The 25972-nt window shown below is 32.3% G+C and overlaps 3 protein-coding genes across 5 annotated transcripts; 2 read left to right on the top strand and 1 right to left on the bottom strand.

Annotated features, from left to right (window-relative positions):
- Positions 1-266: 266 nt before the first annotated feature.
- LOC145951804 (pentatricopeptide repeat-containing protein At2g13420, mitochondrial-like) lies at positions 267-3618 on the top strand. The gene has a single exon (XM_083063883.1). The coding sequence runs from the start codon at positions 461-463 to the stop codon at positions 1988-1990; it is 1530 nt and encodes a 509-aa protein (XP_082920009.1). The 5' UTR covers positions 267-460; the 3' UTR covers positions 1991-3618.
- Positions 3619-8727: 5109 nt separating this feature from the next.
- On the top strand, positions 8728-17002 carry TSL (Protein kinase superfamily protein). Of its 3 annotated transcripts, none has more exons than XM_029271030.2 (17): positions 8728-8996; positions 9728-9973; positions 10333-10422; positions 10644-10850; positions 11406-11456; positions 11677-11784; positions 12309-12353; positions 12826-12938; positions 13179-13245; positions 13814-13880; positions 14266-14360; positions 14417-14608; positions 14958-15168; positions 15290-15554; positions 15725-15779; positions 15957-16118; positions 16563-17002. In XM_029271030.2, the coding sequence occupies exons 2-17, from the start codon at positions 9746-9748 to the stop codon at positions 16656-16658; spliced, it is 2052 nt and encodes a 683-aa protein (XP_029126863.1). In that variant the 5' UTR covers positions 8728-8996; positions 9728-9745; the 3' UTR covers positions 16659-17002. The 3 variants fall into 3 exon arrangements, with proteins under 3 accessions (XP_029126863.1, XP_029126862.1, XP_020212338.1); XM_029271029.2 differs by lacking the exon at positions 8728-8996 and adding an exon at positions 9055-9605; XM_020356749.3 differs by lacking the exon at positions 8728-8996 and adding an exon at positions 9058-9605 and having other exon boundaries at positions 14429-14608.
- Positions 17003-18627: 1625 nt separating this feature from the next.
- Positions 18628-22898, bottom strand: MEE21 (PIN domain-like family protein). Its single transcript, XM_020356998.3, has 7 exons — positions 22746-22898; positions 22469-22659; positions 21987-22067; positions 21752-21872; positions 20203-20517; positions 19806-19868; positions 18628-18862 (listed from the first exon to the last, which is right to left on the bottom strand). Exons 2-7 carry the CDS (start codon positions 22657-22659, stop codon positions 18776-18778), a joined length of 858 nt encoding a protein of 285 aa, XP_020212587.1. The 5' UTR covers positions 22746-22898; the 3' UTR covers positions 18628-18775.
- Positions 22899-25972: the final 3074 nt, after the last annotated feature.

Raw genomic sequence — 25972 nt, 5'->3', positions numbered from 1 at the left:
ACTCTTAGAATTCCTAAACCCCAGAACTATAAACCAATCTTCATAACAACAAAACATTTAAATCATATAATTAAATTAAAAACACCTAAAACACACAATGTTATTTATTAAATCGTAAGAACTCTACGAATGCACCAACCACCTTTACCTTTTTGAACACCTCCTAAAAATGCAATAAAAATCAAAGTAACTTCTTTACTACTAATTTATATAATTTAGTTATTATTCAATTAAAAAAATAAAACCCATGAAATTCTTCGATAAATATAATTATTTTACATTTAATTTATAAAAAAATTATGAGAAAAAAGTCAACTTTTTATATTTTTTTTTTATTTTTACTTAATAACTATGAGAGAAGTTTGTCAAAGTACATTTGTCCACCAATATTCAGTACTAACTTAATAATGCATATCTGGGTGAAGAAGAATCTGAATGCTGAAGACGAGGCAGAAGCACCATGGCGTTTCCGAAGCCTCCTCAGAGGCACGCCCCATTCCTCTCTCCGCGCCTCCTCCACCGGCGCTTATGCTCCCTCCCGCCACCCTCCCCCCGCGACGAAAACGACGCCGAAGTGGTCTCCAAACTCCTCTTGCAGCAGCACAACCCCTTCCACGCCACCGAATCGAGCCTCCAACTCCACGGCATCACCCTCACCCCAACCCTCTTATTCCAAACCCTCCTCCGCCTCAAGCACCACTCCAAAATCGCCCTCGCCCTCTTCAACCACGCCAAAACCCTCCCCAACCCCCCTCTCTCCCCCTCCGCCTACACCCTCCTCATCGACACCATGGCCAGGGTTCGCCAATTCGACGTCGCATGGCAACTCATCGTCGAAATGGACCGCCACCGCATCGCCCTCACCTCCGCCACCTTCCTCACCCTCATCCGCCGCCTCATCTGTGTCGGCCTCACGCGCCAAGCCTTACGCGCCTTCGACGACATCGACGCCTTCGTTGAATCCAAAACCACTTCCGACGACTTCGTCGTTTTGCTCGACACCCTCTGCAAATACGGCTACGTGAAACTCGCCGTCGAAACCTTCAACAAGAACAAACACCGCTTCCCGCCGAACGTGAAAATGTACACCGTCTTGATCTACGGCTGGTGCAAGCTCGGGAGGGTCAAAACCGCTCAGGTTTGTTTCAATGAAATGATCGAGCGAGGGATTGAGCCTAACGTTGTCACGTACAACGTCTTGTTGAACGGGGTTTGCAGGAAGGTGAGTTTGCACCCCGAGGAGAGGTTTGAGAGAACCATAAGGAACGCAGAGAAGGTATTTGATGAAATGCGTGAGAGTGGAATTGAGCCTGATGTGACTAGTTTTTCGATTGTTCTTCATGTGTATAGCCGCGCGCATAAGCCGCAATTGGCGCTTGATAAAATGAGATTGATGAAGGAGAAAGAGATATGTCCCAATGTGGTGACATACACGTCCGTCATCAAGTGTCTTGCTTCGTGCGGGAGGATTGAGGATGCTGAGGCGTTGCTTGAGGAGATGGTGAGGGATGGGGTGAAGCCGTGTGCTGCCACGTATAATTGCTTCTTTCAGGAGTATAGAGGGAGGAAGGATGGGGAGAGTGCGTTGAAGATGTTTAAGAGGATGAAGGAGGATGGACTGTGCAAGCCGAGCTCCCATACTTATGTGGTTTTGATTAGGATGTTTTTGAGGTTGGATATGATTAAGGTTGTCAAGGAAATGTGGGATGATATGAAGGAGAGTGGGGTGGGCCCGGATTTGGCTTTGTACACGGTTTTGATACATGGGTTGTGTGAGAGGCGAAATTGGAGGGAGGCTTGTCATTACTTTGTTCAGATGATAGAGAATGGGTTCCTGCCTCTGAAAAGTACTTTTGAGATCCTTTACCGGGGACTAATTCAGGCTGATATGTTGAGAACTTGGAGGAGATTGAAGAAGAAGCTTGATGAAGAATCAATAACGTTTGGTTCCGAGTTTCACAATTATCAATTGAAGCCGTATAGGAGATAAACTATTACACATAAGTACTTACACTATTACGGTTGCGAAACTTATGGGAAAAATTCAATTTCATTGTCAACTACTCTTTTCGGATCACATATTTAAGCAATAGCACATGATTTCATAAAATCATGAGATTTTCTTGATCTAAATAAAGCAGGTTTTTTATGAAGAAGATTTAGTTTAACATGTTCTATTCGATATGGGTATGGGTAAGAGAAGAACTCAATTCTATTTTTTTTTTTTTTAAAATAGAGAAATCAGAACCAAGTGAAGATAATCCATATCAATCTTTTCTCTTGTGTTTGTGCGTCAAAGATCTTACCATTTTCAAAGTAATAGGAGTTACATTTATTTTTCCATTTCAATTCAAGAGTTTAAAGTACTTAAACTTATTTCAATCCATATTTCATATTTTATATCTAATTTTAATGATCTAACTGTTAAATAATTTTTTTTAATGTATAAATCAAGTCTGTAAATTATTAAAATATTTAAAAATTATTTAATATTTTATTTTATTAATTTAAGTTGGTAAATAATTATAAAATTATTTTATATGTTGATTTGAATTTATATAATAAAATATTAAATAATTTTAATTTTTTTTAATAATTTTTAAATTTGATATATGTATTAAGAATTTAATTCAATGATTGAATCGTTAAAATTTAGTTTAAAATATAAATTATGGAGTAAAATAAGTATATGTAGACCTATTTTTAAAATAAACGGAACCTTCTTTCTCTGTATATAATATAAATATATTCGTAATAAAATCAAACATTTTAAGTAAAAGATTAAAGTCTTAATATATCAATGTTTACACGTTTAAACAAAAACATCAAAGTTTTAATATCTTGAAAATTTAAAAATTCAAATACATCATTTAAACATCAAAATTTTAATGTCTTGAAAATTTAAAAAATTTAAATATACCTATTAAATAGTGTCTTAAAAAATTAAAATAAAACATATTATTATTAAATAGAATAACTTCAGATTTTGTAAATTAAGCATACAAAGTCCGTGTATTTTACAAATTGATATAAAACTTCATATAATTAATCCTATTTTTAAATAAAATGGGCTCATATATGTGCGAACTATGGGTTTAAGGAGTCGATTCATAGACTTTAGCTCATATAGTCATTCTTAAAAATTGTACATATATCTATTATAATTAAATAAAAAATTTTATATATAAGCCTAAAATTCAATAATAAATTTAAAAGTTTTTACTAATTAAAAAAACAAAATTTAATCTTTATTTCATATTATCCACGTCAATTTGTTAAAAAAATTACTCTTGTAAGACATAGTTTTAAAAAAATGATAATAGTTTTTTTTATAAAGTAATTTATATATTTTTTTTTATAAAATATTAATTTAATTTTTATCTTATTAAAAGTTGTGAGAATACGTGATTATCGTTAAATAATTGAAAAAGAATTCGAAAAATATACGTACATTATTAGTCTCATGAAAATAATAGAGGGGTAGTTAGTAATCGCCAAGCTCAGACCAACAGCATACTGCCCCAGTTTGAGCGCCGTCTAATCGGAGGCACCGTTTATGTGGTGATCGCAGCCAATAATTCTCGGAATCGAACACGCTTTGTTCTCTTAATTTTACAGGTATCCCACTATAGAATCAGAATCGCTTTTGAAACTGAGTTAATTTTACGACTCGTTCTGTCGATTTTACAGTGTCATGGGTTCATTTTACAGTGTCAGAACGAAGCGTTTGAAACTTCGTTCAGTGTCATTCTACAGTCTTTTCAATTATCCACCTTGCCCACGACACTGAATTCATTCTATTATGTATTTGATAAAATGCCTGACATGTGTTTTTTTGTGTGATTGTTTTTATGTGGGATAGTTCTGTGTTTTTGGGTACCCGGAACCAACCACTGCTACCCTTTGGATTAAAGTTTGGATTTTTGTGCATAGGGGTCATTGGGTTTGGGTGGAGCAATGTCTGATAAGTGATAATAGGGGTGGGGTTTCTTTTCACTTGACCCTTAGTTTAGGATTTAATGAAACTATGTTTTGCAGAGTAGAAAGAAGAAAGAGAAGAAAATGAACAAGGATAAGATCTTCAAGCTAGCAAAGGGGTTCAGGGGTAGAGCCAAGAATTGCATAAGGATAGCAAGGGAGAGGGTGGAGAAGGCCTTGCAATATTCCTACAGAGACCGCCGTAACAAAAAGAGGGACATGCGATCCCTTTGGATCCAAAGGATCAACGCTGGCACTCGCCTTCATGGGGTATGTCTTCTCACTCCTTTTCTTCTCCACTAATCATAATCTATTACAGTTCAATACTTGACCAGGAAATTTAGTATTGCTATTGTTGTTTTTATCAAACTTTGATTGTTGACTAAATGTGTGTCTTGTTTTCTGTTAAGCAAGAACTTGAAATATGTTTATTAGAAAGCAACTGGTTATGACTTTTGAGTTTGCATGTCTGGGAATTTGTGCTATCAGAAAACCAAACATAGTCTAAAGTCTTGGTGATGCAATTGTTATGATTGTGAGCCTTGCGGTAACTCTTATATATACATGTCTAACTTTAACAATATCTCCACTTGAAAGCTCTGGTAGTAAAACCATGCTTTATATATATTTAAACTATTGCTCCTTTAAATAGTCTGCATGAAAAATATATAGTCATATTGTAGTACCGTTCCAAAGGAAAACTTCTGATTTGTTGTGATGTTATCTGTGATTATTTGGTTTAGCTTTGTCTAGAATCTGAGGACTGATTTCCCCTCACTTCAGTTTTGTGTTTACTATTTGCCTATCAGGTGTATTTTATTTGTGAAATAATTTTCAATGAGTACCCACTTTTCCTTGTCGTATCATATGTATCCAGCATCCTCAAAACCAACAAACTGCTACTCTTCTTTTGTAAAATGCATTTAGTTACAGAAAACCAAAAGAAGCTTGATGAAGAATCAATAACGTTTGGTTCCGAGTTTCACAATTATCAATTGAAGCCGTATAGGAGATAAACTATTACACATAAGGTACTTTTGAGACTTAAAAATTTAAATCCAGATTTTTTCTGGTGTTCCATTCTTTCATAGTGTTCCTAGTTTCTTTGCCCCAATTTATTTTTAAGGGGAGTATTTAATTAGTTTTCTTCAGAGATGTTGATTGCTAAAGATCTCTATATCCTTGATATGAAAGCTATGAATGTTGCGGCCTCGTCCTTAATAAATGGTTCAATATGCTGTCAAAAGTCAAAGTTCATAGTCTGGAAAACTAATAAAGAAAAGATTAGAAATTCAGATTACACTTCTATATCTGCATGTTGACTGGTATAAATTTGTGGTTTGCTAGGAAGGCATTTTATCATTTGTACTTTTCTATTCATCTGCCTGCCCCATTTTTCATTTTGACTCTGGACATACTATTTGGTCCCAAAATTGCCCACTACTTATTGGCCTCTATGAGATGCTACCTATTCAATGAGGCATGCTCCTTGCTTGGGCACCTCTTCGTAGTTTAAGGCAAGGCATGCCTTTTATTATTGCCTTATTGTTATTGATGATGATAAAATACCATTAATCTTACAAATTAGTTCACCTGAAGAACTAGCGAGGAGAGTAGTCTCGGTTCAACCAGTTAAATTAGTGGCTGAATTGGTCTCTTTATAAAATCAATCTTCGACAAGTGTGCCTAACGAAGCTGCAAAAGACTAAAAGACAAGGTTCTTATAGTGAAATTGAATGGGCTAGCTTACTGCCCATTCTAGAGGAGGGAGGAGGATTAAGAGAAAGGGAAGAGTTATTTGGAGTGGGTAGAGAGGGAAGCATCAAATGAAAAGAACTCCCGATCATACTTTAAGGATGATAAAAATCTGATTTACTTCCTGTGAATGTAATAATTGTTTGGATTTTGGGTTTTGTGACTAATTGATGATGTTCATATTTTATTTTTAATAAATATATGCAGTCTTTGGTCAACCGTATCTTGATCTTTTATTCTAGAGTATTAGGCTCATATTCATATCCTGTTTCATGTCCATTTTGCAGTCGATGATATCCTTGATGTTTTATATGGCAATGGGAGCATGGTCAATTTGTTGTTTCATCTTTTATGTTGCTGGTTTTTATGCTTTCTTGCCACATAATAAAATAAATCTTTCTCTACATGGTTTTCTTTTAGAATAAGTAGCTTTTTTGTCTGCTGGGTTCTCCTTCACAGGTAGGCAGTAGAAAACGAAAATTATGAAGTTCAAAAACTCCAAGATTCCATAAAGAGAATGATTACATGGGATATAGGTTTTCACCTCATGATATCGGTAAAGCTTGTTAAAAGAAAAAAGGCTCTATCAGAAGAAAGCGGCATTACAACTCCGAAATCAAAACATAAAGGTGGTTGGATTTGGATGACAGCATCGTGGAGGGTTCTCTCCTTTGAAGTCCAAAAGGAAGAGTTGGAGGTCTCTGGTAACATTATAGGAGTAAAGTTACATTTCCAGTTATGACTTAATATTCAAAATCGGATATGGAATTCCGGTCATTAATGAAGGAACATAAGTGTCGGTCTCAAACGAGGAAGGTTCACAATGGGAACCCCTAATTCAAGAGGTTCAGCCAAGGCTTTTTCATCACAGGTTCCCATCATCTAGATTTGGCAGCTCTATCTGTAAACCAGTAAAATTATCTTCATTTTGAAGTTTTAAAATTTATATTCATTTTTTGAAGTTCTTTCTATACATCATCGTGATATTTCTTTCAGCACTATCTTACTCTGAAATGTGAATTGGCATTATCAAGATTGCATGTAGCATTGACGACTTGATATGAGATATGGTGGAGAATATAAAGAAATGTTTGACACACTTTACTCATATTTCAAATTTCGAATACGGTCAAATATCTCATCGTTTTCTTACCTATGAAATTATCAAACAACTCGTGTGCATATAAGTAGACATGTTTATGATAATTGTATTTTTTTCTTCTTATTTTAATATTTTTGTAAGTTTTATTTTTTTTATTATTTTATGTTAAATAAAAAAATCATGAAAATGTGCTAAAAAGACATTTAATAAAGTCACAAAATAAAATATAGTAAAAAAATAATGATATGATAAATTCAATAAAGGAAAAAGATATCTAATACAAAAAATGTTCCTTAGCACGAAGTGATGTGAATAGATTTTAGTTAAAATTAATTTTTCAGTCTCCATCACGGATGTAAAGTTAGATATATGGGTTGTGTTCTGAACTGATGTATCTAGCCTGCAATCTACGTGACCTTCATCCCTGTGAGCTGGTCCATATAAATACATGCTTATACGAGTAGGTTCGTTTAAATTGCATTAAAAATATTTTAAAAACCTAAAAATTGTTTATTAATTAATTCCGAAATTTATATCTGACATTCGATAATTATTTAGTTGACTTGAAACTTGAGACTATTTGGCGTTCGGTAATTGTTATTATTATTTTTATTTAAGTCTGTGCGCTAGCCTTAATAACACGTCGGCGCATATTAGTTATTATACTATTAGTACAAGAGAGAGATTTCGTATCTCTTTATATTTTTAAAAATAATAAAAAATAAAAAGATAAAAATAATAAAATAAGTGATTATTTAAGAAGTGAGAAGTTTAGAAAAGGAAACGCAATTGAATAACTTAAAAGTGGTTCTAATTTATATGGGTCAAATATTTCAAAAAATTATGTGCACAAAACTTTATATATAAATATAGATAACTAAATTATTTCTTGAGTTAATTTGCGAAACTAAGAGGACTGGACTAACTAATTACTCAAATTTGGTAAACTTGTTAAACTATTTTATTAAATTATTATTATTATCAATATTTTTTTTCATTGAATTACAAGTGTTTAGTATTCAAGTGTTTGGTAAAATTACATTAATATAACTGATAAATGTAAATGACTTGAATAAATATGTTTATATTTATATAAAATTTTAGTTTATTTATTGATAAAAAAATATTTTTGAATATTTATAATTTTTGATTAATTTTAAACTCTTGTAATTTTTCATTTATAGATAATTATTTTAGTTCTATTTTCTTAGTTCCAATTATTATATTTTTATATTGTGTGTTGTATTATTAATTTTATATCATATCTTAAAATATTTCCAAACAAGTTTAAAATAAAGTAAAACAACGTACACTAAAGTAGATCTATCATTATCAATATCTTATGTAATAAAAGGGTAAAAGTAAGACACTTCTATTTTATGGTAAAAAAATAGTAGAAACGATAAAACTTTATCTTATGAGTGGAAGAAAAGAAACAAAAAGTTAATATAAAATCATATGTTATACTCTATATAGAAAAAGGTAAAAGGAAAATTATAATAAATATGTTAAAGACAAAAGAAGAATAAAATATAAGAAACTAGAACCTAGTTTTAAAAAGCTCCTTGAAACAATGCCTGTAAAAATACTACAAACCATTAAAAAAAATTGATTACAAAACACTAATAATAAGATCAAAGAAAACAAGTGAAATAATTTTTTAATTAATAAAAAATTGAAACTTATCAGAAATGACGTGTTCAACATTTTTTTTTAAATTATTAGCTCCTCTTAGAATGAGGTAATGCTTTTGCTTATTGGAACGAGGGTTGGTCTTACAAGATTCCTTACTAGGGTTATACCTTATGCTCCTCGAAGTCAAAAGGATGGTTATTCTCCCTTAAGCCCATTGGAAGCAATGTTCATAGATCCATGTCACTACCACTCACCACACACACATGATATCACAATTACCTGATTTTGGCCATCAATTAGTCCTTTAACCAATCCATTATTCTTTCTTCTTTCTACGTGAATTTCAACTTCAACCTTTTTTCTTTTTTCCTTTTTTTTCATGAAACTTCCTTCCAGTTGTACCTTACAAATAAGAAAACCTCTCATTTTCTCACTTAAATTAATTTCACCTATCTATTCACTATAAAATTCTAGGATTCTCAACAGATTGAGTTCAAAGCACCATTCTCATCTCGAAAGCAAATAGGTAAGTAAAAAAGCTATCATCACAATAACACCTCACTAGATTTAAGATGCACCAATGACCAATCTCACATTACATCACATTCAAACACACACTAAATCCACATCATATCATATTTGTGCAACCTTTTGTTTTTTCCCCTTGTAACTTCTCATGTACCCTTCTCCCATGTCCCAAAATTTTCACCCCGCATAGCAACTTCTCTGAACAAAAATAGCCCACAACAATTTCAAAAAAACACATGCCCACAAAGAAAAAAAGCAGTCTTTATTACTATCGCCTGTTTTGCAGTTCTGTCTTCCTTCTTTCACATGCCCAATATTCATTCTTCCCTCCCAATCTTTTGATTCTTCCACCACTTTACCAAACAACAAAACCCTAGATTTTCTCTTTCCAATCACTTAATTCTCTGAGTTCTTCACCCAAAAGGCAAAAGATACTCAAAATTCCCCCTTTTGCATTTTTCCTTTCAATCACATCCCATCTGAATTCTTTGATTGCTTGATTTCTTCAACAGCTTCTGCGGTTTTCTCTTTTCATAAACCCCAATTTCTCTACGTGGGTCTCTGAAAAAATGGCACCTTTCTGATCACGAATGGGCATGGCCTAGTGGTATTCACCATCTTGTTTTCACATCAAGAAACCGTTTTTTTTTTGTCCTGAATGAGTTGAATTTTCTTGGGTTGTTGTTGTATATTGGGTTGAGAAGCATTTTTTCTTTTGTTGTGAAACAGTTTGCAGTTGCAGCGACAATGTCAGATGACATGCTCATTCATTTCTCATCCAACTCTTCCAACCAATCAGATCAGTCTCTGCCTACAAAGATTGCAAAATTGGAAGCTCGTATGGTTGGTAAGGGTTCCTCTGCCACTGCTCAGCAATCAGGTTGGTCTGCTATGTCAGTTCCTTCAGCTGGGAAATTTGGTGGAGCTGCTGAAGACTTGACTCAACCTTCCACTTCCAGTGATTCTGATGATGATGTAAGTCTTATCCCTATTCAGTGCAATGAGTTTGGTGATTTGACTGCATTTGTGAAGACTATTGTTATTATAGTTTTGGCTCATTTGCTTGTGCTGCCAGGGATTTTCAATGTTTTAGAAGCTTATTTTGTTTAATTTGTTAGTTGATTGGTTGTGTATTTATTTATGCTTTAGGATATAATAAATGTATGTTGTATGTTTAGGGTTTATTGCTGCTGTTATTACGTTGATAACATGACATGGAGATGATTGGTTCTGTGTGTTTATTAATGATCTGGAAAATTGGTAGATGTATGGGAATATATTCCTATGATAACTTGACTGGTTAGACTGTCGGCATCTTCGTGTTTCTGTTCCAGAATGGTGGGGAATTTTTAATACAAGCCAACACACAGAAGCGCCAAAGACTTCATGAAGATGGTAGCGCTAGTGTTTTGGAACATGTCGAGGTTAGTTTTCATGACTTGATGTACTCTTTGCTGTAGTTATAGAATAGCTACATCTCATGTTGAAAATACAGCTACTCACTGGATAAATTGATTCCTTTTAAATGTTTTAATTTTATCATCTTCTGTTTCTAGTATTTATTAACCACTTGTAAGAAGTGTATTTTTTTGTTTCAGAAATTGGTCATCTAGTTGTTTCTTACTTAAAATATTTTACATATCAGGTTGCTACTGATGGAAGGCAAACTAGTTTGGAAGCAGTGGAGACAAAAATTAATGTTGATGTGAATAGAAAGAAACATGGCCGTGGAAGAGGGGGTTCTGGTTCAGGTAGAGGCCGTGGTTCTAGAGTTAATGATCAGACCAGAACACAGATTTCTCCTCCCATTGTTTTGGCTTCAAATGGTCAGATTGAGAATTTACACCATAAAGTATGCTCCTCCTTCCCGTGAAACATTTTTTACTGTAATTGTGATTTGTCAAATTGTCCTACCTTTTTTTTTTTTTTTTTCTTTCTAAACTGGTCTTTTCAATTGGGAATTTATCTGTAGTCTATACATGATTGCATCCATAGTTGCAAACTATGTCATCTATAACTAATTTTACTGTATACCCGAGAGTGAAACTTCTAGGCTTAAAGGATTACAACTGGAAGGAGTTATTGTATTATCTGTAGTTTGTAGCTGAAAGGAAATTTGATTGCATTGGTCTTGGGTGCCCCTCTTTGTTGCCTGTTATTTTAATGGTTCCTCAATACCAGTGTAATGTCTCATAAATCATTCTTTGATAGGCAAGTTTTATTTGGCATTATTGTCTGGTTGCATCTTTTAGCTCTTGGTTACGTTAATTGGAATCTTTCCTGATTCCTACCAATGGAGTATTCATAAGTTGAGGAATGACAAATTGCTTAAGCAATTAATTTCACCGATTGATCTTTTATATTTTACTCCTCGTTTGTTCCCTATAGAACTCATATTTATTTGCAGGATGGCAGACTTGTTGATCAATTTCATAATGATAATTATGCTTCATTAGAGGTATGTCTTTCGCCTAATTCCACTTGTAAAATTTGCGATTAGTAAAAGAATGTATGGCTTTATATGAAAATAAATAGAAGTTTGATATGAATTATTTCATTTCTACCTCAGTCCACCAGATCCCAGTGACATTGCTGATACTTTAACTTTTCATTGTTGTTTCATTGGGGTATCAAAAGCTTGTAATTTTTCATTTTATTTCACCTTTATCTTAAATTAGGAGGAGGTTGCATCTTTACAAGCAAAAGTTGTAGCATTGGAGGGGGAATTGCTTAAATCAAAGCAAGAATCTGCTGAATATCAGAATCTTTATCGACAGTTAGAAAAGGTATGTGAATATTGTAGTCAAAATGAGAATTGTGAATCAGAAGGATGTTTTCTGAATCTTGAATTGTATCACATTGTAAAATACCATTACAAATTGAAAAACAGTTTTGAAGAGATGTAAATGATTTTAACCCAAATTTAAGGGGAATTATGAAATGTCCAAGTCATGAACCTGGCATGCAGGAACAGTAAGACTATGAGCAGACCATTAGACCACACCTGAATTAGGCAATTAAAAAAGGGAAACCCTGTGCACAGGGCTCCTATCTAATGGGGTCTGGGGAGGGTTGATGGACGCAGCCTACTGCCGCAAATGCAGAGGCTGTTTCCAGAATATGAACCCACAGCCTCCATGTTACTAGGAAACTTACTTTTGTGCCATGGTTTGCCCTCCCTAATTTAACTATATCAATACCAAATATGGCTATTGTGAAATATACATTAAAGGTAAGGTAATTGAGAGTTGATGAAATTGGTGTTGATTTTCTGTTATTTTAATGTTTTTCTTGGTTTTGGCCCATGCAGGAACTGAAGGAGTTGACTGATCAAGAACAGCAAATGAAGCCTAAGGTAAAGTTTCCTTCTTGAGTCTATCAAAACACTTCATTCCTAATTATGTATATGTTATTTAAATTTAAAATAGAGAGAGCAGCAATTGTCCTCTTGGTTCATGTAACAGAGCGTATACACCAAACTTAGTTTATTTGAATTCTTTATGTAAAAGGGAACTAGAAATTTTAGACAGCTCCTCATTGATACATGACAAGTGTGTCACTTCCATTATTTGAGAGAGTAAAATAAGCAATATCAATTGTTGATGAGAAAATCAATGGTTGATATTATGTGCACATGTATAACAAATTATGCATTTGTTAAAATATTAAACACTAATTTTCTCTTCAATCATTGAGATTACTTTACCTTTACTCTGTAGATCTCTGCTGCCACTCCCTCCCCTCCCCCAACAAACTAGTTAATGAGCATTCTTTGTATCATGCATCAATTAGGCAGCATATTCACATTTGATCCTTCAATTTTGCAGAGAATGAAAATAATATCTGACTTGCTGATATCCGTTTCAAAGGCTGAGAGACAAGAAGCAAGGCTGAAAGTACGGCAAGACTCATTAAGACTTGGAAATGTTGGTGTAATCAGGTATTCGTGGAGCATTTTAAGAAGTTACATAATTATCAATCCTGGATAGCACGTGGAACGCTGCTATTGCGGGACAGTGGATAGTGGGATAACTGCTATTGTGCAACTTTAAATATATGTTAAATAATTCATATATATTATATACATATATACCTGCTACTCTGAGAAATTCTTTATATCTATATATATATATATTATTTTTCCTTCTAATTTTCTGATTAGTTCAATTTTGAATTGTAGAGCTGGAACTGTCATTTCCGAGACCTGGGAAGATGGTCAAGCTTTAAAAGATCTGAATACCCAGCTTGTATGTCCCCTTTCTTTTCTCCTCCTTCATGTCATTCTTTTTAATTTTTTGTAATGGAGATTATTACTGATTGTGATCAATTTATCAGATTCAACTAGGATTTATTGTGAGATTTAATATCATTTAGTGATTATTATAACAGACAATTTTTAGGATTCTTATTCTTTCCTAATTTACCGTGATCAATATCATCCAAATTGATAGTTTTCCTTATTGAACACTTTATGGATCGATTAAATTGTCATCATCTGAAGATATTTTATGATTCATTTGTGCAGTAAAATTGCATTCTGTTTGCTACCTTTTTCTATTATAAATATTATCAAACCTGCACCTTTTTGCTTCAGTTGGACAGATGACTGAATACAATTATAGGATAGTGTTTTTGGGGTTTCAAGGTGTTTTCCTTCTCAGTAATGTTTGGCTATAGCATAGGGTATATAATGCAATGTTACAATAACTTCTGTCTGTTTGTTTTGGCTATTGAAACCTTGGCTATGCTGATGGCTTGCATTAGTGATACTAAGAATTCCTTTTCCTGTTCATTTTTTTTTTTGTTTTTCTGCAGAAACAACTAATAGAAACAAAGGAGGCAATTGAACGGCAGCGCAAATTGTTTAAGAAAAAACAATCTGGTAAATTCTGCTTCCTTTTATTCTTTTAGCACTTATCCTCCTAAAATTGGGGAAGACGGGTTGATGGGACCAAATTTGGGACTATCCTTTTGACTCCATCATACCCCTCTTCAATTATACCAGTTGTCAGTATGAACTATCATTCTATGCATCTTGCTAACTCTGTACATTAAGTACTTTGTATATATTTGACTTTCAATAGCCTTCACTCGATACTACACAAATCATGACTGATCGTATGGTCCTTAAGATGGCCTAATAGATACAATAAATATCTGTTTCATCCTATCAGATACTGCCTGAATATCTTGTATCAATATTACTCTGCTCAATCTCAATGTGTTAATAGTGTTTTTTATTTTTTGGGCCTTTTCTCTGGTTGAAGATAAGGGTGATGGAACAGATGCAGAGGCTGGATTACCAGAAGATATTATAATTCATGATGAAATCTACAAATCTCGATTAGCTAGCCTTAAACGAGTAAGTTGCTATTTCTGCTTGTCTAATTATTTTCTTTCTTATATTTCTAATAGCAGGAAAATGTTCAGGAAGAAGAAATTATTTTGCGGGAGAGGGACCGGTATGAATTAGAGAAGGGGAGGTTAATTCGTGAAATGAAACGTATACGGGATGAAGATGGTTCACGGTTTAACAACTTTCAGATTCTAAACCATCGTTATGCCCTTCTTAACCTTCTTGGGAAGGGGGGATTCAGTGAAGTTTACAAGGTCAGAACTTTTAAAAAGTATAATAATAACCATTTGACCATATTGATATTTTAGCAACAAATTCTCTAACACACTTTATAAACTCTATTATTTACTGAAAGTTATTAGAAATAAAAAAAAAACATGTGTAGGTCTCACTGTTTAACTTATTCTCACCTCATGAATTTATAGTCTCCTATACATTTTAATTAATAATAATAGAAAGTATGTTGCCAGTACTCAATTTATAGCAAATATTGTACAAGGATTTGAGAAACTAAAACCAGAATCTAGGCAATTGCTTGGCCTATATTGGCAATTGTAAATAAATACCTTTTTGCAGTGATTTGAAGTAAGAAATTTCGAGCAGGCTTTTGACTTGGTGGAGCATAGATATGTTGCATGCAAGCTTCATGGTTTAAATGCTCAATGGAGTGAAGAGAAGAAGCAAAGTTACATACGCCATGCAATTCGGGAGTATAATATTCACAAGACTCTTGTACATCGTCACATTGTTCGTTTATGGGACATCTTTGAGATTGATCAAAACACATTCTGCACCGTTCTAGAGTATTGTAGTGGTATATGCAGTTAATTGTTTTATAAAGTTTGTTTATTGTTGATCAAAACACATTCATTGGTTTTGTTTGGTTTCTTGTTTTGTCTACCACTTTGCCCATTGATCCTCCTTTATTCTTCCAGGGAAGGATCTTGATGCTATCCTTAAAGCAACACCTATATTACCTGAGAGAGAGGCTAAAGTCATCATAGTTCAGATTTTTCAAGGCCTTATTTACATGAATAAAAGAACACAGAAGATTATTCATTATGATTTGAAGCCTGGAAATGTTCTATTTGATGAGCTTGGTGTTGCCAAAGTGACTGATTTTGGTCTTAGTAAGATAGTCGAGGATGATGTGGGATCCCAAGGTATGGAACTTACATCTCAGGGAGCTGGAACATATTGGTAAGTGGTGAAAATCTTTGTTGGAATCCAAAATTTTTAGTCCAAATTTGTAGGTTTTAAGCTCCACTCTCCGTAATCTTTGATTCTCCTTTTTATGTTTCCTTGAGATTCCAATGTTTACTTTGGTAAAACCTCTTTATACATTCTTTTTTTCACGTTTCAATTTGCAGGTATTTGCCTCCTGAATGCTTTGAGCTCAGCAAGATACCTCTTATATCATCAAAGGTCAATAATTTACTAAGTTGTAAATACATGGATAACTTTTATTTGTTGTTGTTATTCTCACTCCATGTGAGTGTCATGATGGTTGGGATTATGCAAACAACTAAGTCTTGGATAATCACCTTACATTTTTCTTTTTGCAATTGTCTTGTATTTTGTAACCAATTGTGGTAAACACAGGTTGATGTTTGGTCTGCTGGGATTTTGTACTATCAAATGCTCTTCGGTAAACGTCCTTTTGGGCATGACCAAACACAAGAGAGAATACTTCGTGAAGATACAATTATTAAGGCACGCAAGGTTGAATTTCCTTCTAGACCTACCGTATCTAACGAGGCAAAGGTGAGTAGCACCCTTTCTCATAATTGCTGGCCCCAAGGCTTATTTTTCTTGGCTTTATTTCATTTATTCATTTTAGGGTATTAACGAACGCCCCAAGTGTACTGATTGAGGAATCAATAAATATTTTTTTTCGTTGGAAATCATGGTAAAAGTGTATAAATAATACTTTTTAATTAAAACTTTCCCCTTATGATTTCTAAACCAATGCATTTGCGCTTTATTTTATTCTAGTATTCAGTGATGGTCACAACTTTGCTTCTTGTAAGGTTATATTTATGGTAACTTTATTCCATATGCAAGTGTAAGTAGGTTGTTTCCATTATAGGACTACTTATATTTAGTTTATAGTTTCTGTATTTAACTAAAGAAAGAAAATAGTACCTAGTATCTACAATATTGTCAAACCTGACAATTATCTGTTCTGTATCTACAATTTTTTGTCAGGATTTTATTCGGAGGTGTTTAACATATAACCAGGCTGAGAGACCAGATGTATTAACCATTGCCCAAGACTCATATCTCACTTTCTCAAAGAAGTAGTGACATTGATTTGCATGGCTTCCTTATCCAGATTCCACAGAGAAAGAATGGAGGGTCTCATCTTCTAACTTCAGTTACTGATCATATGCTAAATTTTGTATAGGTTGTAAAGATTTTGTAATCTTGTTAATGAGGCAGAGAGGGTTTTTCCCCATTGTGAAAGAAAGTCCAGTAGTTGTCTTCATGCACCATATTTTGGTTCAAGAGCAAATGGCATGTGGGTTTGTTTTGACTTTAAAAAGGATCAGGAAGTATAGGTACTCTGAAGTGAGAAATCTTTAGTTGATTTTTTAATACTCTTGCTCCCAAATATAGGATTTTAATGCGTTTTGATTGGTACTTTATCTTCTGTTTTTTTGTTTACTACAATATTTAACCTTGTCAAGTTCATTTCTTTGTAGGGTGAATTGCACTCGTAGAGCTGCAAATAACACTTGGTTTCACCGTAGAAAACAATTTCATCAATGAAGTTAAATACTTGACGAAGTTAACGTCTAATTTGCGTGTTACTTGAAAGAAAAATATAAGTGAGAAAATTGATAATGTTTTCTAGGTTAATTAGAGGCATGGATTTTCGTTCTTCTGAAAGAATCATATTAGCGCATTAGATCGTATATTCAACCGAGATTAAATGACGGGAAATATCGGTTGAAAATTGTTTCATGAAGATCCAACATAAAATGGAAGTTGAGCGTGTTGATAATAATCTGTGGAAGTAACAATTAGACAATTGGATAATTTGATATATTAATTTGACAAATTTAAATTAACACTAGAAGAAAAAAAAAATAAAAAAAGGTATAGCAAATCAAATTTGTTGCGTCAGTCAAAATTTTAATTATTCATAAGCTCTCATAAATATAAAAGAGTTCAACAGTCTTACCTTAAATATAAACACGGGTTTTACAAGTAAAAAAAATTAAAGTTTTAAATTAATCCAATCTAAACCATCGATTACTTAATTTTAGAAAATGTATAACTCTTTGGTTCTACGGATAAAACATTGGGTTGTGTTGATATTTGATGATTGAAGAAACCCTGCACGCATTTAACGGATAGCCCATATGATACTTAGAGAAAGAGGGAAAAAAAAAGGTGAAAATGTTAACATTTTCATAATTATAATTATTTTTGAAAAAAAAATCAAAATGCATAATTATTTTACTACTTTTCTTTCTTAGAAGCTGAAAAGAATAACTTCTAAAGAATTTTAAAACAATACCATGCATCTTTCTTAAAACACAGACAAACAATTGTTGAGTTAGATAGCCCACTTCTGCAAGTCGAGAAACTTCATTCACAAAAATGCATGTTTGGCGGGCAATTATTTATTAGATGTGGTTTTTTTTCCTTTAAAAAGAGCTAAGAAAAAAATATAAATACTTCAAAATAAATAATGACATCTCATAAGTCAAATTAAGAGATTATTGAAATAAGTTCTTCTTAAGAAATTGGTTAATAGTGAAGCAGTTGCATTCATTTTTATGCCACGTTGAAATTTAGATAAAAAATGTATTTTCATGCCCGTATAAAGGACATCCACGTGAATTAAAATTTCAACCGTGGACATTAGATGATGTTTAACTAATTTTACATAACTAAAATTTTAATTTTTCACTTCATTAATTTTAAAAATAAAATTATTAAGTTTTCATTATTTCAATTGTAAATAAATAAATATTTTAAAAAATTAATAAGATGAAAAAGAGAGATATTCCCTATCCCTTGCAAGCCAATTTGGAGAAAAGTATTTCGTAATGAATGTCATATAAATAACTTTTATTTTTCATATCAACTAAATAATAAAAACTTAGTATTTTTGTCTCATTTCTATTTCCTTTTACTTCATTTCCACACAGCCGCGTTAAATAAAAATCTTTTTCCACTATGACCAACAGCTATCTGGGTATCCGTATGTAGTTTACTTTCGAGTAAAAATATAAATTTTGATGGCAAAATGGAAACAGAATAAAATTCAACATGCAACTAATCTAGATACTCTTTCAGCATCGATCAAAATTAGCTTTACTCTGTTCCCCGTCAGAAGCAGTAAAATCAAGGGGCTCTTCTAAAAATAAATATTTTGAAATTGTGTAAATATATTTATATAAAAGGACCTAACTGCCTGTTTCTGTTGGTATTTTCGGTTTATGTGACCTCTTCCTTTTCCTACTTCTCTTCGCTGCGTTGTCTCCTTTTGTTTCCTGCAAAAGAGCAACAACTAATGAGCGTGGAACAAATAACTAGGAAATAGAATTTATCGTTCAGAGGATTGTAAAATTAATTTAAAATATATAACAAAGTAGCTGAAGCGTACTACCGCATTTTAGAATTTGCTCACAACACCAGAACAAACAATAAGAATTAAGAACTATATACTTGCATCAATATCAAAATTGTTTTATGGTGCTCCAAAACAGCTAATAATGTTCTGACAGTGCAGAAAACATTGCAGTGGTGGTGGATTAAATTCAAACTCGTAGTTTACTTGTTTTTGGCATATACACCACCATGGTTGTCAAATTATCAATTGTAAGTTTCATGATCAATTGATAAAAATAGCATAAATTATATTGTTAACATGTGTACACTACAAACATCTAGAATATTCGCATTTTGTATTTTAAAAACTCATTATGTAGCCAAGAAGTCGTAATCTAAACTTCAGAATAAATCAAGATTCAAGTCGAATGGTCAAAAAACCTAGGTAAAATGATTCGAAGTATGGTATGCATCTGAATGGCTGTGATCCACAAATCAAACTCGTTCAATGATATTAAAATATATGATGGAAGCTTTTACACAGATGGTGGTGAATCAAAATAAAATCCTAAGTTTACAAGCCAAGTTTTTATGATAGAAACCTGGTACTTTATTAGAAATAAAAAGAGATTTCCACCCCTCAATACAATGCTTAACCTGCAGAATTTCAACAGTATGTACCTCCCAATTTCCAAAGCTCCCAATTCTCTCACAAAAGACAAACCCCTCTTCCTATTTGTATACAGCTAATGGTCTGCTAACATAAACTCATACTCAATATACCTAATCAGTTGCAGGCCCATTCCCATTCTTTCTAACATAACTGCTAACTGACACTATCAGTTTGTGTTCAAATCGAAAAAACATAAATTTTGCTCACACTACCTTCAAAGGACCAATATTTTGGTTTTCACTTTTCTTCTTCTTGCACGAAAGTGGGTTTGGACCCTGCAGAGTTTAAAAGCAATATCATAAAAATATGAGAATATTAAATGAAAACCATAAGCTGCTACAAGTAATAAAGCTTTACTCATGTTAATTAAAACTAGTGTTGAATTTAAGTTAAATTGTAAATTAACTTCGGCATCTTTCTACAAAAATATGCGAACATGTTATAGAATGTCTATGATTCATATTTTGAAGGGTGTATATCTATTTTTTTCCTACAGATTTCGTTTACTTAAGTTAATCACAACTATAAAAAGGTAAAAGCTATAAACCTAGAATATGGTAACCAAAACTCAAGCTAAGAGACAGATACAGCACAAGGGTAAATTATAACCTTGGCTCTTTTTCTCTTGAACTGAGGTTTATCCTTGATTTCCATCCGATTCCTTGTAGTAATATTCTTTTTTACTGCCTTCACATTTATGGTCTGATCTTCTGAATCCACATTTTCCAGTATTTCAGTATTGGAATTGTCAGCTTGCTCACCAGCCAATCTATTCATCACCCTATCCTTAAATATCTGGTACTCTTTGACAGTCATATGCAATCGTCCTTCTTCAGAAGTTTTGACATATTGCCGCTGAAATGCAGATGGAGGTTCAAGGAAAAGAGCATTTCTGAGACCATATATGAGAGGCACACCAGGCACCTGCAACAAGCAGATCAGGAAGAATAAATGTATGTCTGAGAGTACAATTCTACACATCTTTGCATCACTATAAAGGCACTTGGAACAAATTTTAGACATAAATAACCAAATATTTTCAAGTTTTTCTTTTAATGAGCAAAGCACCATACTCATTTAGAAAATGTCAAGAGAAGTGCATAGAGAACACGTAATATGGTAAATCACTTATGGCACAAATAGTGAACCCTGGCGGAAGACTGACAAATGAAACAGCCATTTAAAGTTCATAAAGTGACAAACCAGAAATGAAAAGAACATGGGATACACATCAAGACAAGATGTTAAATAATTTTCTATTCAACCATTCTAATGAAAAAATAACTACTATAAATGCTCTACACTTCTTTCAAGCCAAAATTAAACATGAGACAAGATGGACATATTGTCTATTGAAAGCTAGTGGATGACTCAAAAAGTAACACCATGTTGGGGATGTTTCACACATTTAGGCAACGTGATGCAATCACAATAGGTTGAATAGGATTAGAAATAGGAGGACGAAAGAAATGGATCAGATTATACGAGGTGTTTATGGACATAAAATCTCCATCACTAGATCTGTATCAAAGAGAACAAAAGATAAGAAATGAGGGTACGGAGATACACTAAACAAGATAGTGTTTCCATGTTTCCCCACACTTCAACCAGAGCAACTATTTTAAAAAATTGTTTTAATTTTGGGTCTTACCAACAATTCCATATTCAAAATGTTAGGTTGGACAAGGCACAAGCTCTCTAAGATTGTTATTTAACTGCCAATTAAATACCAAGCTCATCAACTGCACCAGCATTCATCAATCGGTAACCCAAATTCCACAGATAGAAACATTAAATTGATGTTCAATTAAAATCCACCACATCTCACTAACCAAGGTTTTCAGATAAATGGCTTTTCCCAGTTAATGAGTTTCAACGAACTTTAGATGTTAAATACAACGAAAAGATACTCGTAAAACCTATCTTTCAGAGTATAAATATAAATCAATTTTTAAATTATCAAAATAAGTTTGCTGTCAATAACCTAATAATATCTAGATAAATCTACAGGTAGGAGATATTATTTCAGGCTGAATATCATTCAAAAATATAGTTCATCATTATACAAACTTTACTATAATTACAAAGAAAATATTAAAAAGAAAACATATCTAACCGTTGGAACCAACATTTAAAAAAAAATATATATCATACAAACCTCTTGCAACTTTTTCCGCAGGTCAGTGTCCTGACTAGCAATAAAAAAATGCTCAGAATTTTTTTCTCCTACAACCTCCATGATGCAAGAATCAGCACTCACACATTTATCATGCTCACATCTGCAAATTGGAGTAAAAATCAAAGTAACAACCACTGCCCCAGCAATACCAGCACTCAAATATCTTAAAACCCAAAAACATAAAACAACAAAGAATTCATTTAAGGTGCATTACCTTGCAACTATAAGTTTATGAGCTGCCTCAAGAGCCTCGGAATACAAGCTACCAAGTCGTTTCAACTCAGCTTGAACACATCTGCAGCATCTCCATCCAATGCCCACATTAACAATGATAATAAAAATAACAAGTGGATCCAAAACGAAACAAGAAACAATTTCTAGCACCTAGGCTGAGCTGAGAAGGAAATCTAGTTTAAGGTCATGTTTGGATAAATTTTTCTAAAATCATTTTTAGGAGTAAAAAAATGAAAATAAATAAATAAAATCCAAAAGTTAAAATTAACTTATTCATTGGCTAATTTGTAGAAATTAAGCCATATTAGCTTCTCTAAAATATATTTTCTATCTTATGTATAAACTAATTTAATTTTATAGAACTATTTGACTTTCATTCATATTTTTTCATCGTAAGTGTTTCTGGAACAATTTATCCAACAGATTTTAACGTCCTTAGTGTGTGTGAGAGAGAAATAGGACCTAGTCGTGTAGAGCTTAACAGTGGCACTGAGGATATTGCCAAGAGCCGTGTCAGCGGGGGTTATTCGATTCACAAGAAGGTGATTCACAAATGTTCCATCACATAAAACCTTGAATGGCTTCCGAAAACCAAAGCAAGCAGTGTAAAACGTCAAAATCTTCCTATGCCTCTTCTGCTTTTTCACCTTCATCTGCAACAATCCAATCTTAGTTAAACCATTTTTTTTTTAATTAAACCTACAAGTTGAGAAAATAAATTCAGAGGCTGAAAACGAACCTGTGCGAGAACGGTGAAGGGTCAATTCGTTTGTGTGATTAAGGAAGCGCGATTACCGAACTTCGATGGAAAATAAATTTCAACACGCCAGGGAAGAGTGAGCAAACGCTAGCAGCGGGAGAGAAGAAGAGAAGTTATTGCTGTATGCCTTACACAAGCCTATAATGGGCCCACCGAACCCGGTCGATATTGGGCTGCTCTCTCGAGTTGGGCCGAACCACTTAGCAATTCAATTGATGTAGGCCCATGATACTCTCAATTCTACTAGGCTGATGATATATACACCTCCATTTTTTTATACATACACCCCCTTTTTTTAAAAAAAATATTAAATTCCTAAATTATCCTTAATATTATTTGGAATATAAAAAAAATTATCCTGGAAAGTTTTTTTCGGAGGTCTATTTGTACATAATTATGGAAAGTTTTTTCCGAAATACTAAAATTACTATTCCAAAAATGACTTTCCGTCGGAATAATTCTGGAAAGTACTTTCCGTAACACTAAATTACTATTGTGGAAAGTTCTTTCCGGAATTATGGCAACAAATAAACACTGTTAATATTCCTGAAAGAATTTTTCTCAATAGTAATTCCAGTGTTACGAAAAGTATTTTCCATAATTATTTTGACGGAAAGTTATTTCCGGAATAGTAATTTTAGTATTTCGGAAAGTACTTTCTATAATTATTCTGACGGAAAGTTCTTTTCGAAAGGCTCATGATATATACACCTCCTGTTATTTTTTTATAAGTACACCTTCTTTATTTTCTTAAAAAAATTATAAAATATTATATATATATTTTTTAATTTTATACCTTTAACTTTCAATATTCTACTTTTTTCTTTTTTTTTCACACATTTTTTTTTCTCTTTCAATTTTTACATGCTACCAAAATAGGTGGGGTGAAGGAAAGATAACGGGGTGCATGTAAAAATTGAAAAAAGAAAAAAAAGAAAAGAAGAAAGATCTGTAAAAAAAAGTACTAAATTAAATGTTGTGAATGTAAAATTAAAAAAAAAGCAAAAAATTAAGAATATTTTAAAATTTTAATTATTTTTTTTGAAAAGGAGGTGTACTTATAGGAAAAAAAGGTATATATATCATCAACCTTTGAAAAACACTTTTTCAGAATAATTTTTTTTATTTCAAATAATATTAAGGATAATTTAAGAATTTAATATATTTTTTTAAAAAGGAGGTGTATTTATAAAAAAATGGAGGTGTATATATCATCAACTCGTCTAGTATTCCAACACCTCAACTCTTTTTTTTTTTTTTTTAAATCCTGATACACAAGTCTTTGGCTCAATGACAGTGATGTCAGTGTAGAGTGTAGACTATTACTAAATTATCTAATGTCTCCCTGTTGATATATTTTCTTTTAAGATTTTTTTTTACTTTAAATAATTTTGTATAATAATAATTTTGAATAACAACTTAAAAACATTTTTATGACGTATTTTACGAAAGTGACCCTGTTTAGGAATTTTTCTTCAAATAAGGCATTTTCAATATTCTTTTTAATATCTTGTCTTTTACTATCTATATTTTTAAATTAACTTTGTTAATATCAGCTAAAAATAGAATATAAACTTAAACTACAATTTTTATGTTCACATATTTACTTTTCATGGATTTTAATTAAATATAAAGATAGTATTAAAAATAAAAATAAATCAAAGTGAACCATTCAAAAAAAAACATTGTATAAAAAAAGTGATAAAATGAAACAAATCATACATTTCTACCTTGTCTCCATGGCTAGAACTTGGAGCATCACTTTCACACCGGTCACTGGGGTTGTAAATTATTTCCTTCCTGCATATGGTGCTTATGCTCTTGTCTATGATGAATGACTCCTTTTCATGGCAGTTGACATGCTGGATCTTAGGCATTGAAATTTTATCACCATCACTTTAGTTTATAAGATCATCTCCAATCTATATCTAATTTTTTTTATCCATCTAAAAAAATCATTGAACTTTTATGTCAATTTTTTGTGGATTTTTTTATTACATAAGATTTAAGAACTCTCGTTATTTTTTACTTTAATGGCAGAACACAATTTTGACTTTTTTACTTATTCTTAATGTTTTAATAAAGGACCTCACATTTGTATATCTTTATTTATTTTTGTTTCATTTTAAATTAGACAAATGTTTTTTTTTTTTTTTTTCACCAAGCGTGACACTGAGAAACACTTTTGTGGACACAATTACAAAAGTAATATGGTAGACACGTCCAACAAGAGTCTGACAACGCATTAAAATATATAGTTATAATGTATTAAATTAAAATAAAGATTAAAATTTTCTCCAATTTTTTAGAGGCCCCTAACCATCTGATTGCCCCATGTTTTTTAAGACAAGAAGATTATCTTCTTCAAACCATTGCATCTTTTTCATCCGGTGTGCTTCCGATGGAGTAGGGACAACGAGGAAACCAGTTCAAATTATTAAAAATAGTGTTTATATTTGTTGAATGATGATAATATACACTAACTTATATGGACGCACATGCTATGATGAAGAATATAATTTTATTATTTTTTAAAAAATATGTTTTATATCACATTTGAAGTATTTTAAATAATTAATCATAAAAATAAAAAATAAACAAAAATATAGTTACTAAAATTTTTATTTTCAATATCTTAATTTCATTGGTTCTTTTTGTAAAAATTGGTTCTTATAATATTTTTTTTACAAATAATGTTAAAAAAGAGAAATACCTAATAGCACCTGCAGCCCAAATTAAAGAACATCAATAAAAATCAAATAACACAAGAAGACAAGGGCAATTTAAAAAATAAAAAGAAAATGGAAGGGAAATAAATAAAATGAAAGGAAAAAGTAGAAAATTATAAATTTATGGCCTCTTCCAACATTGTATATTTGTCGCCTCCTCCCACAACTAAAGGAAATAAAATGGTAAAAAAAAAGCAAACGTAAACTGAAAAAAAATTAAAAAGGGAAATTCATAGATTTGTCTCCACCACTGTAGATTCGGCAATTTTTAAATCATATTTTTTAATTTTAAATAAATTGACCAAAATTCAACAAAGAATGAGAATGAGTTTAGTTATTTATTTATTTATTTAATTTTTTTACTCTATCTATTGTAAATCCGACCCTAAACTTGTTCCGGCTCTTTAGAAACCGAAGTGAAAAAAGAAAACTAAATTCACTCCATTGCCATAACTAGACAGGAAGAAAAAAAAAAAA

This window comes from Cajanus cajan, chromosome 9, assembly GCF_000230855.2.
Source record: "Cajanus cajan strain Asha chromosome 9, NIPB_CcT2T_4, whole genome shotgun sequence".
Classification (NCBI taxonomy): Eukaryota; Viridiplantae; Streptophyta; class Magnoliopsida; order Fabales; family Fabaceae; genus Cajanus; species Cajanus cajan.
Note: the sequence above shows the minus strand (reverse complement) of the source record. Positions and strands in the feature narration are given on the sequence as shown.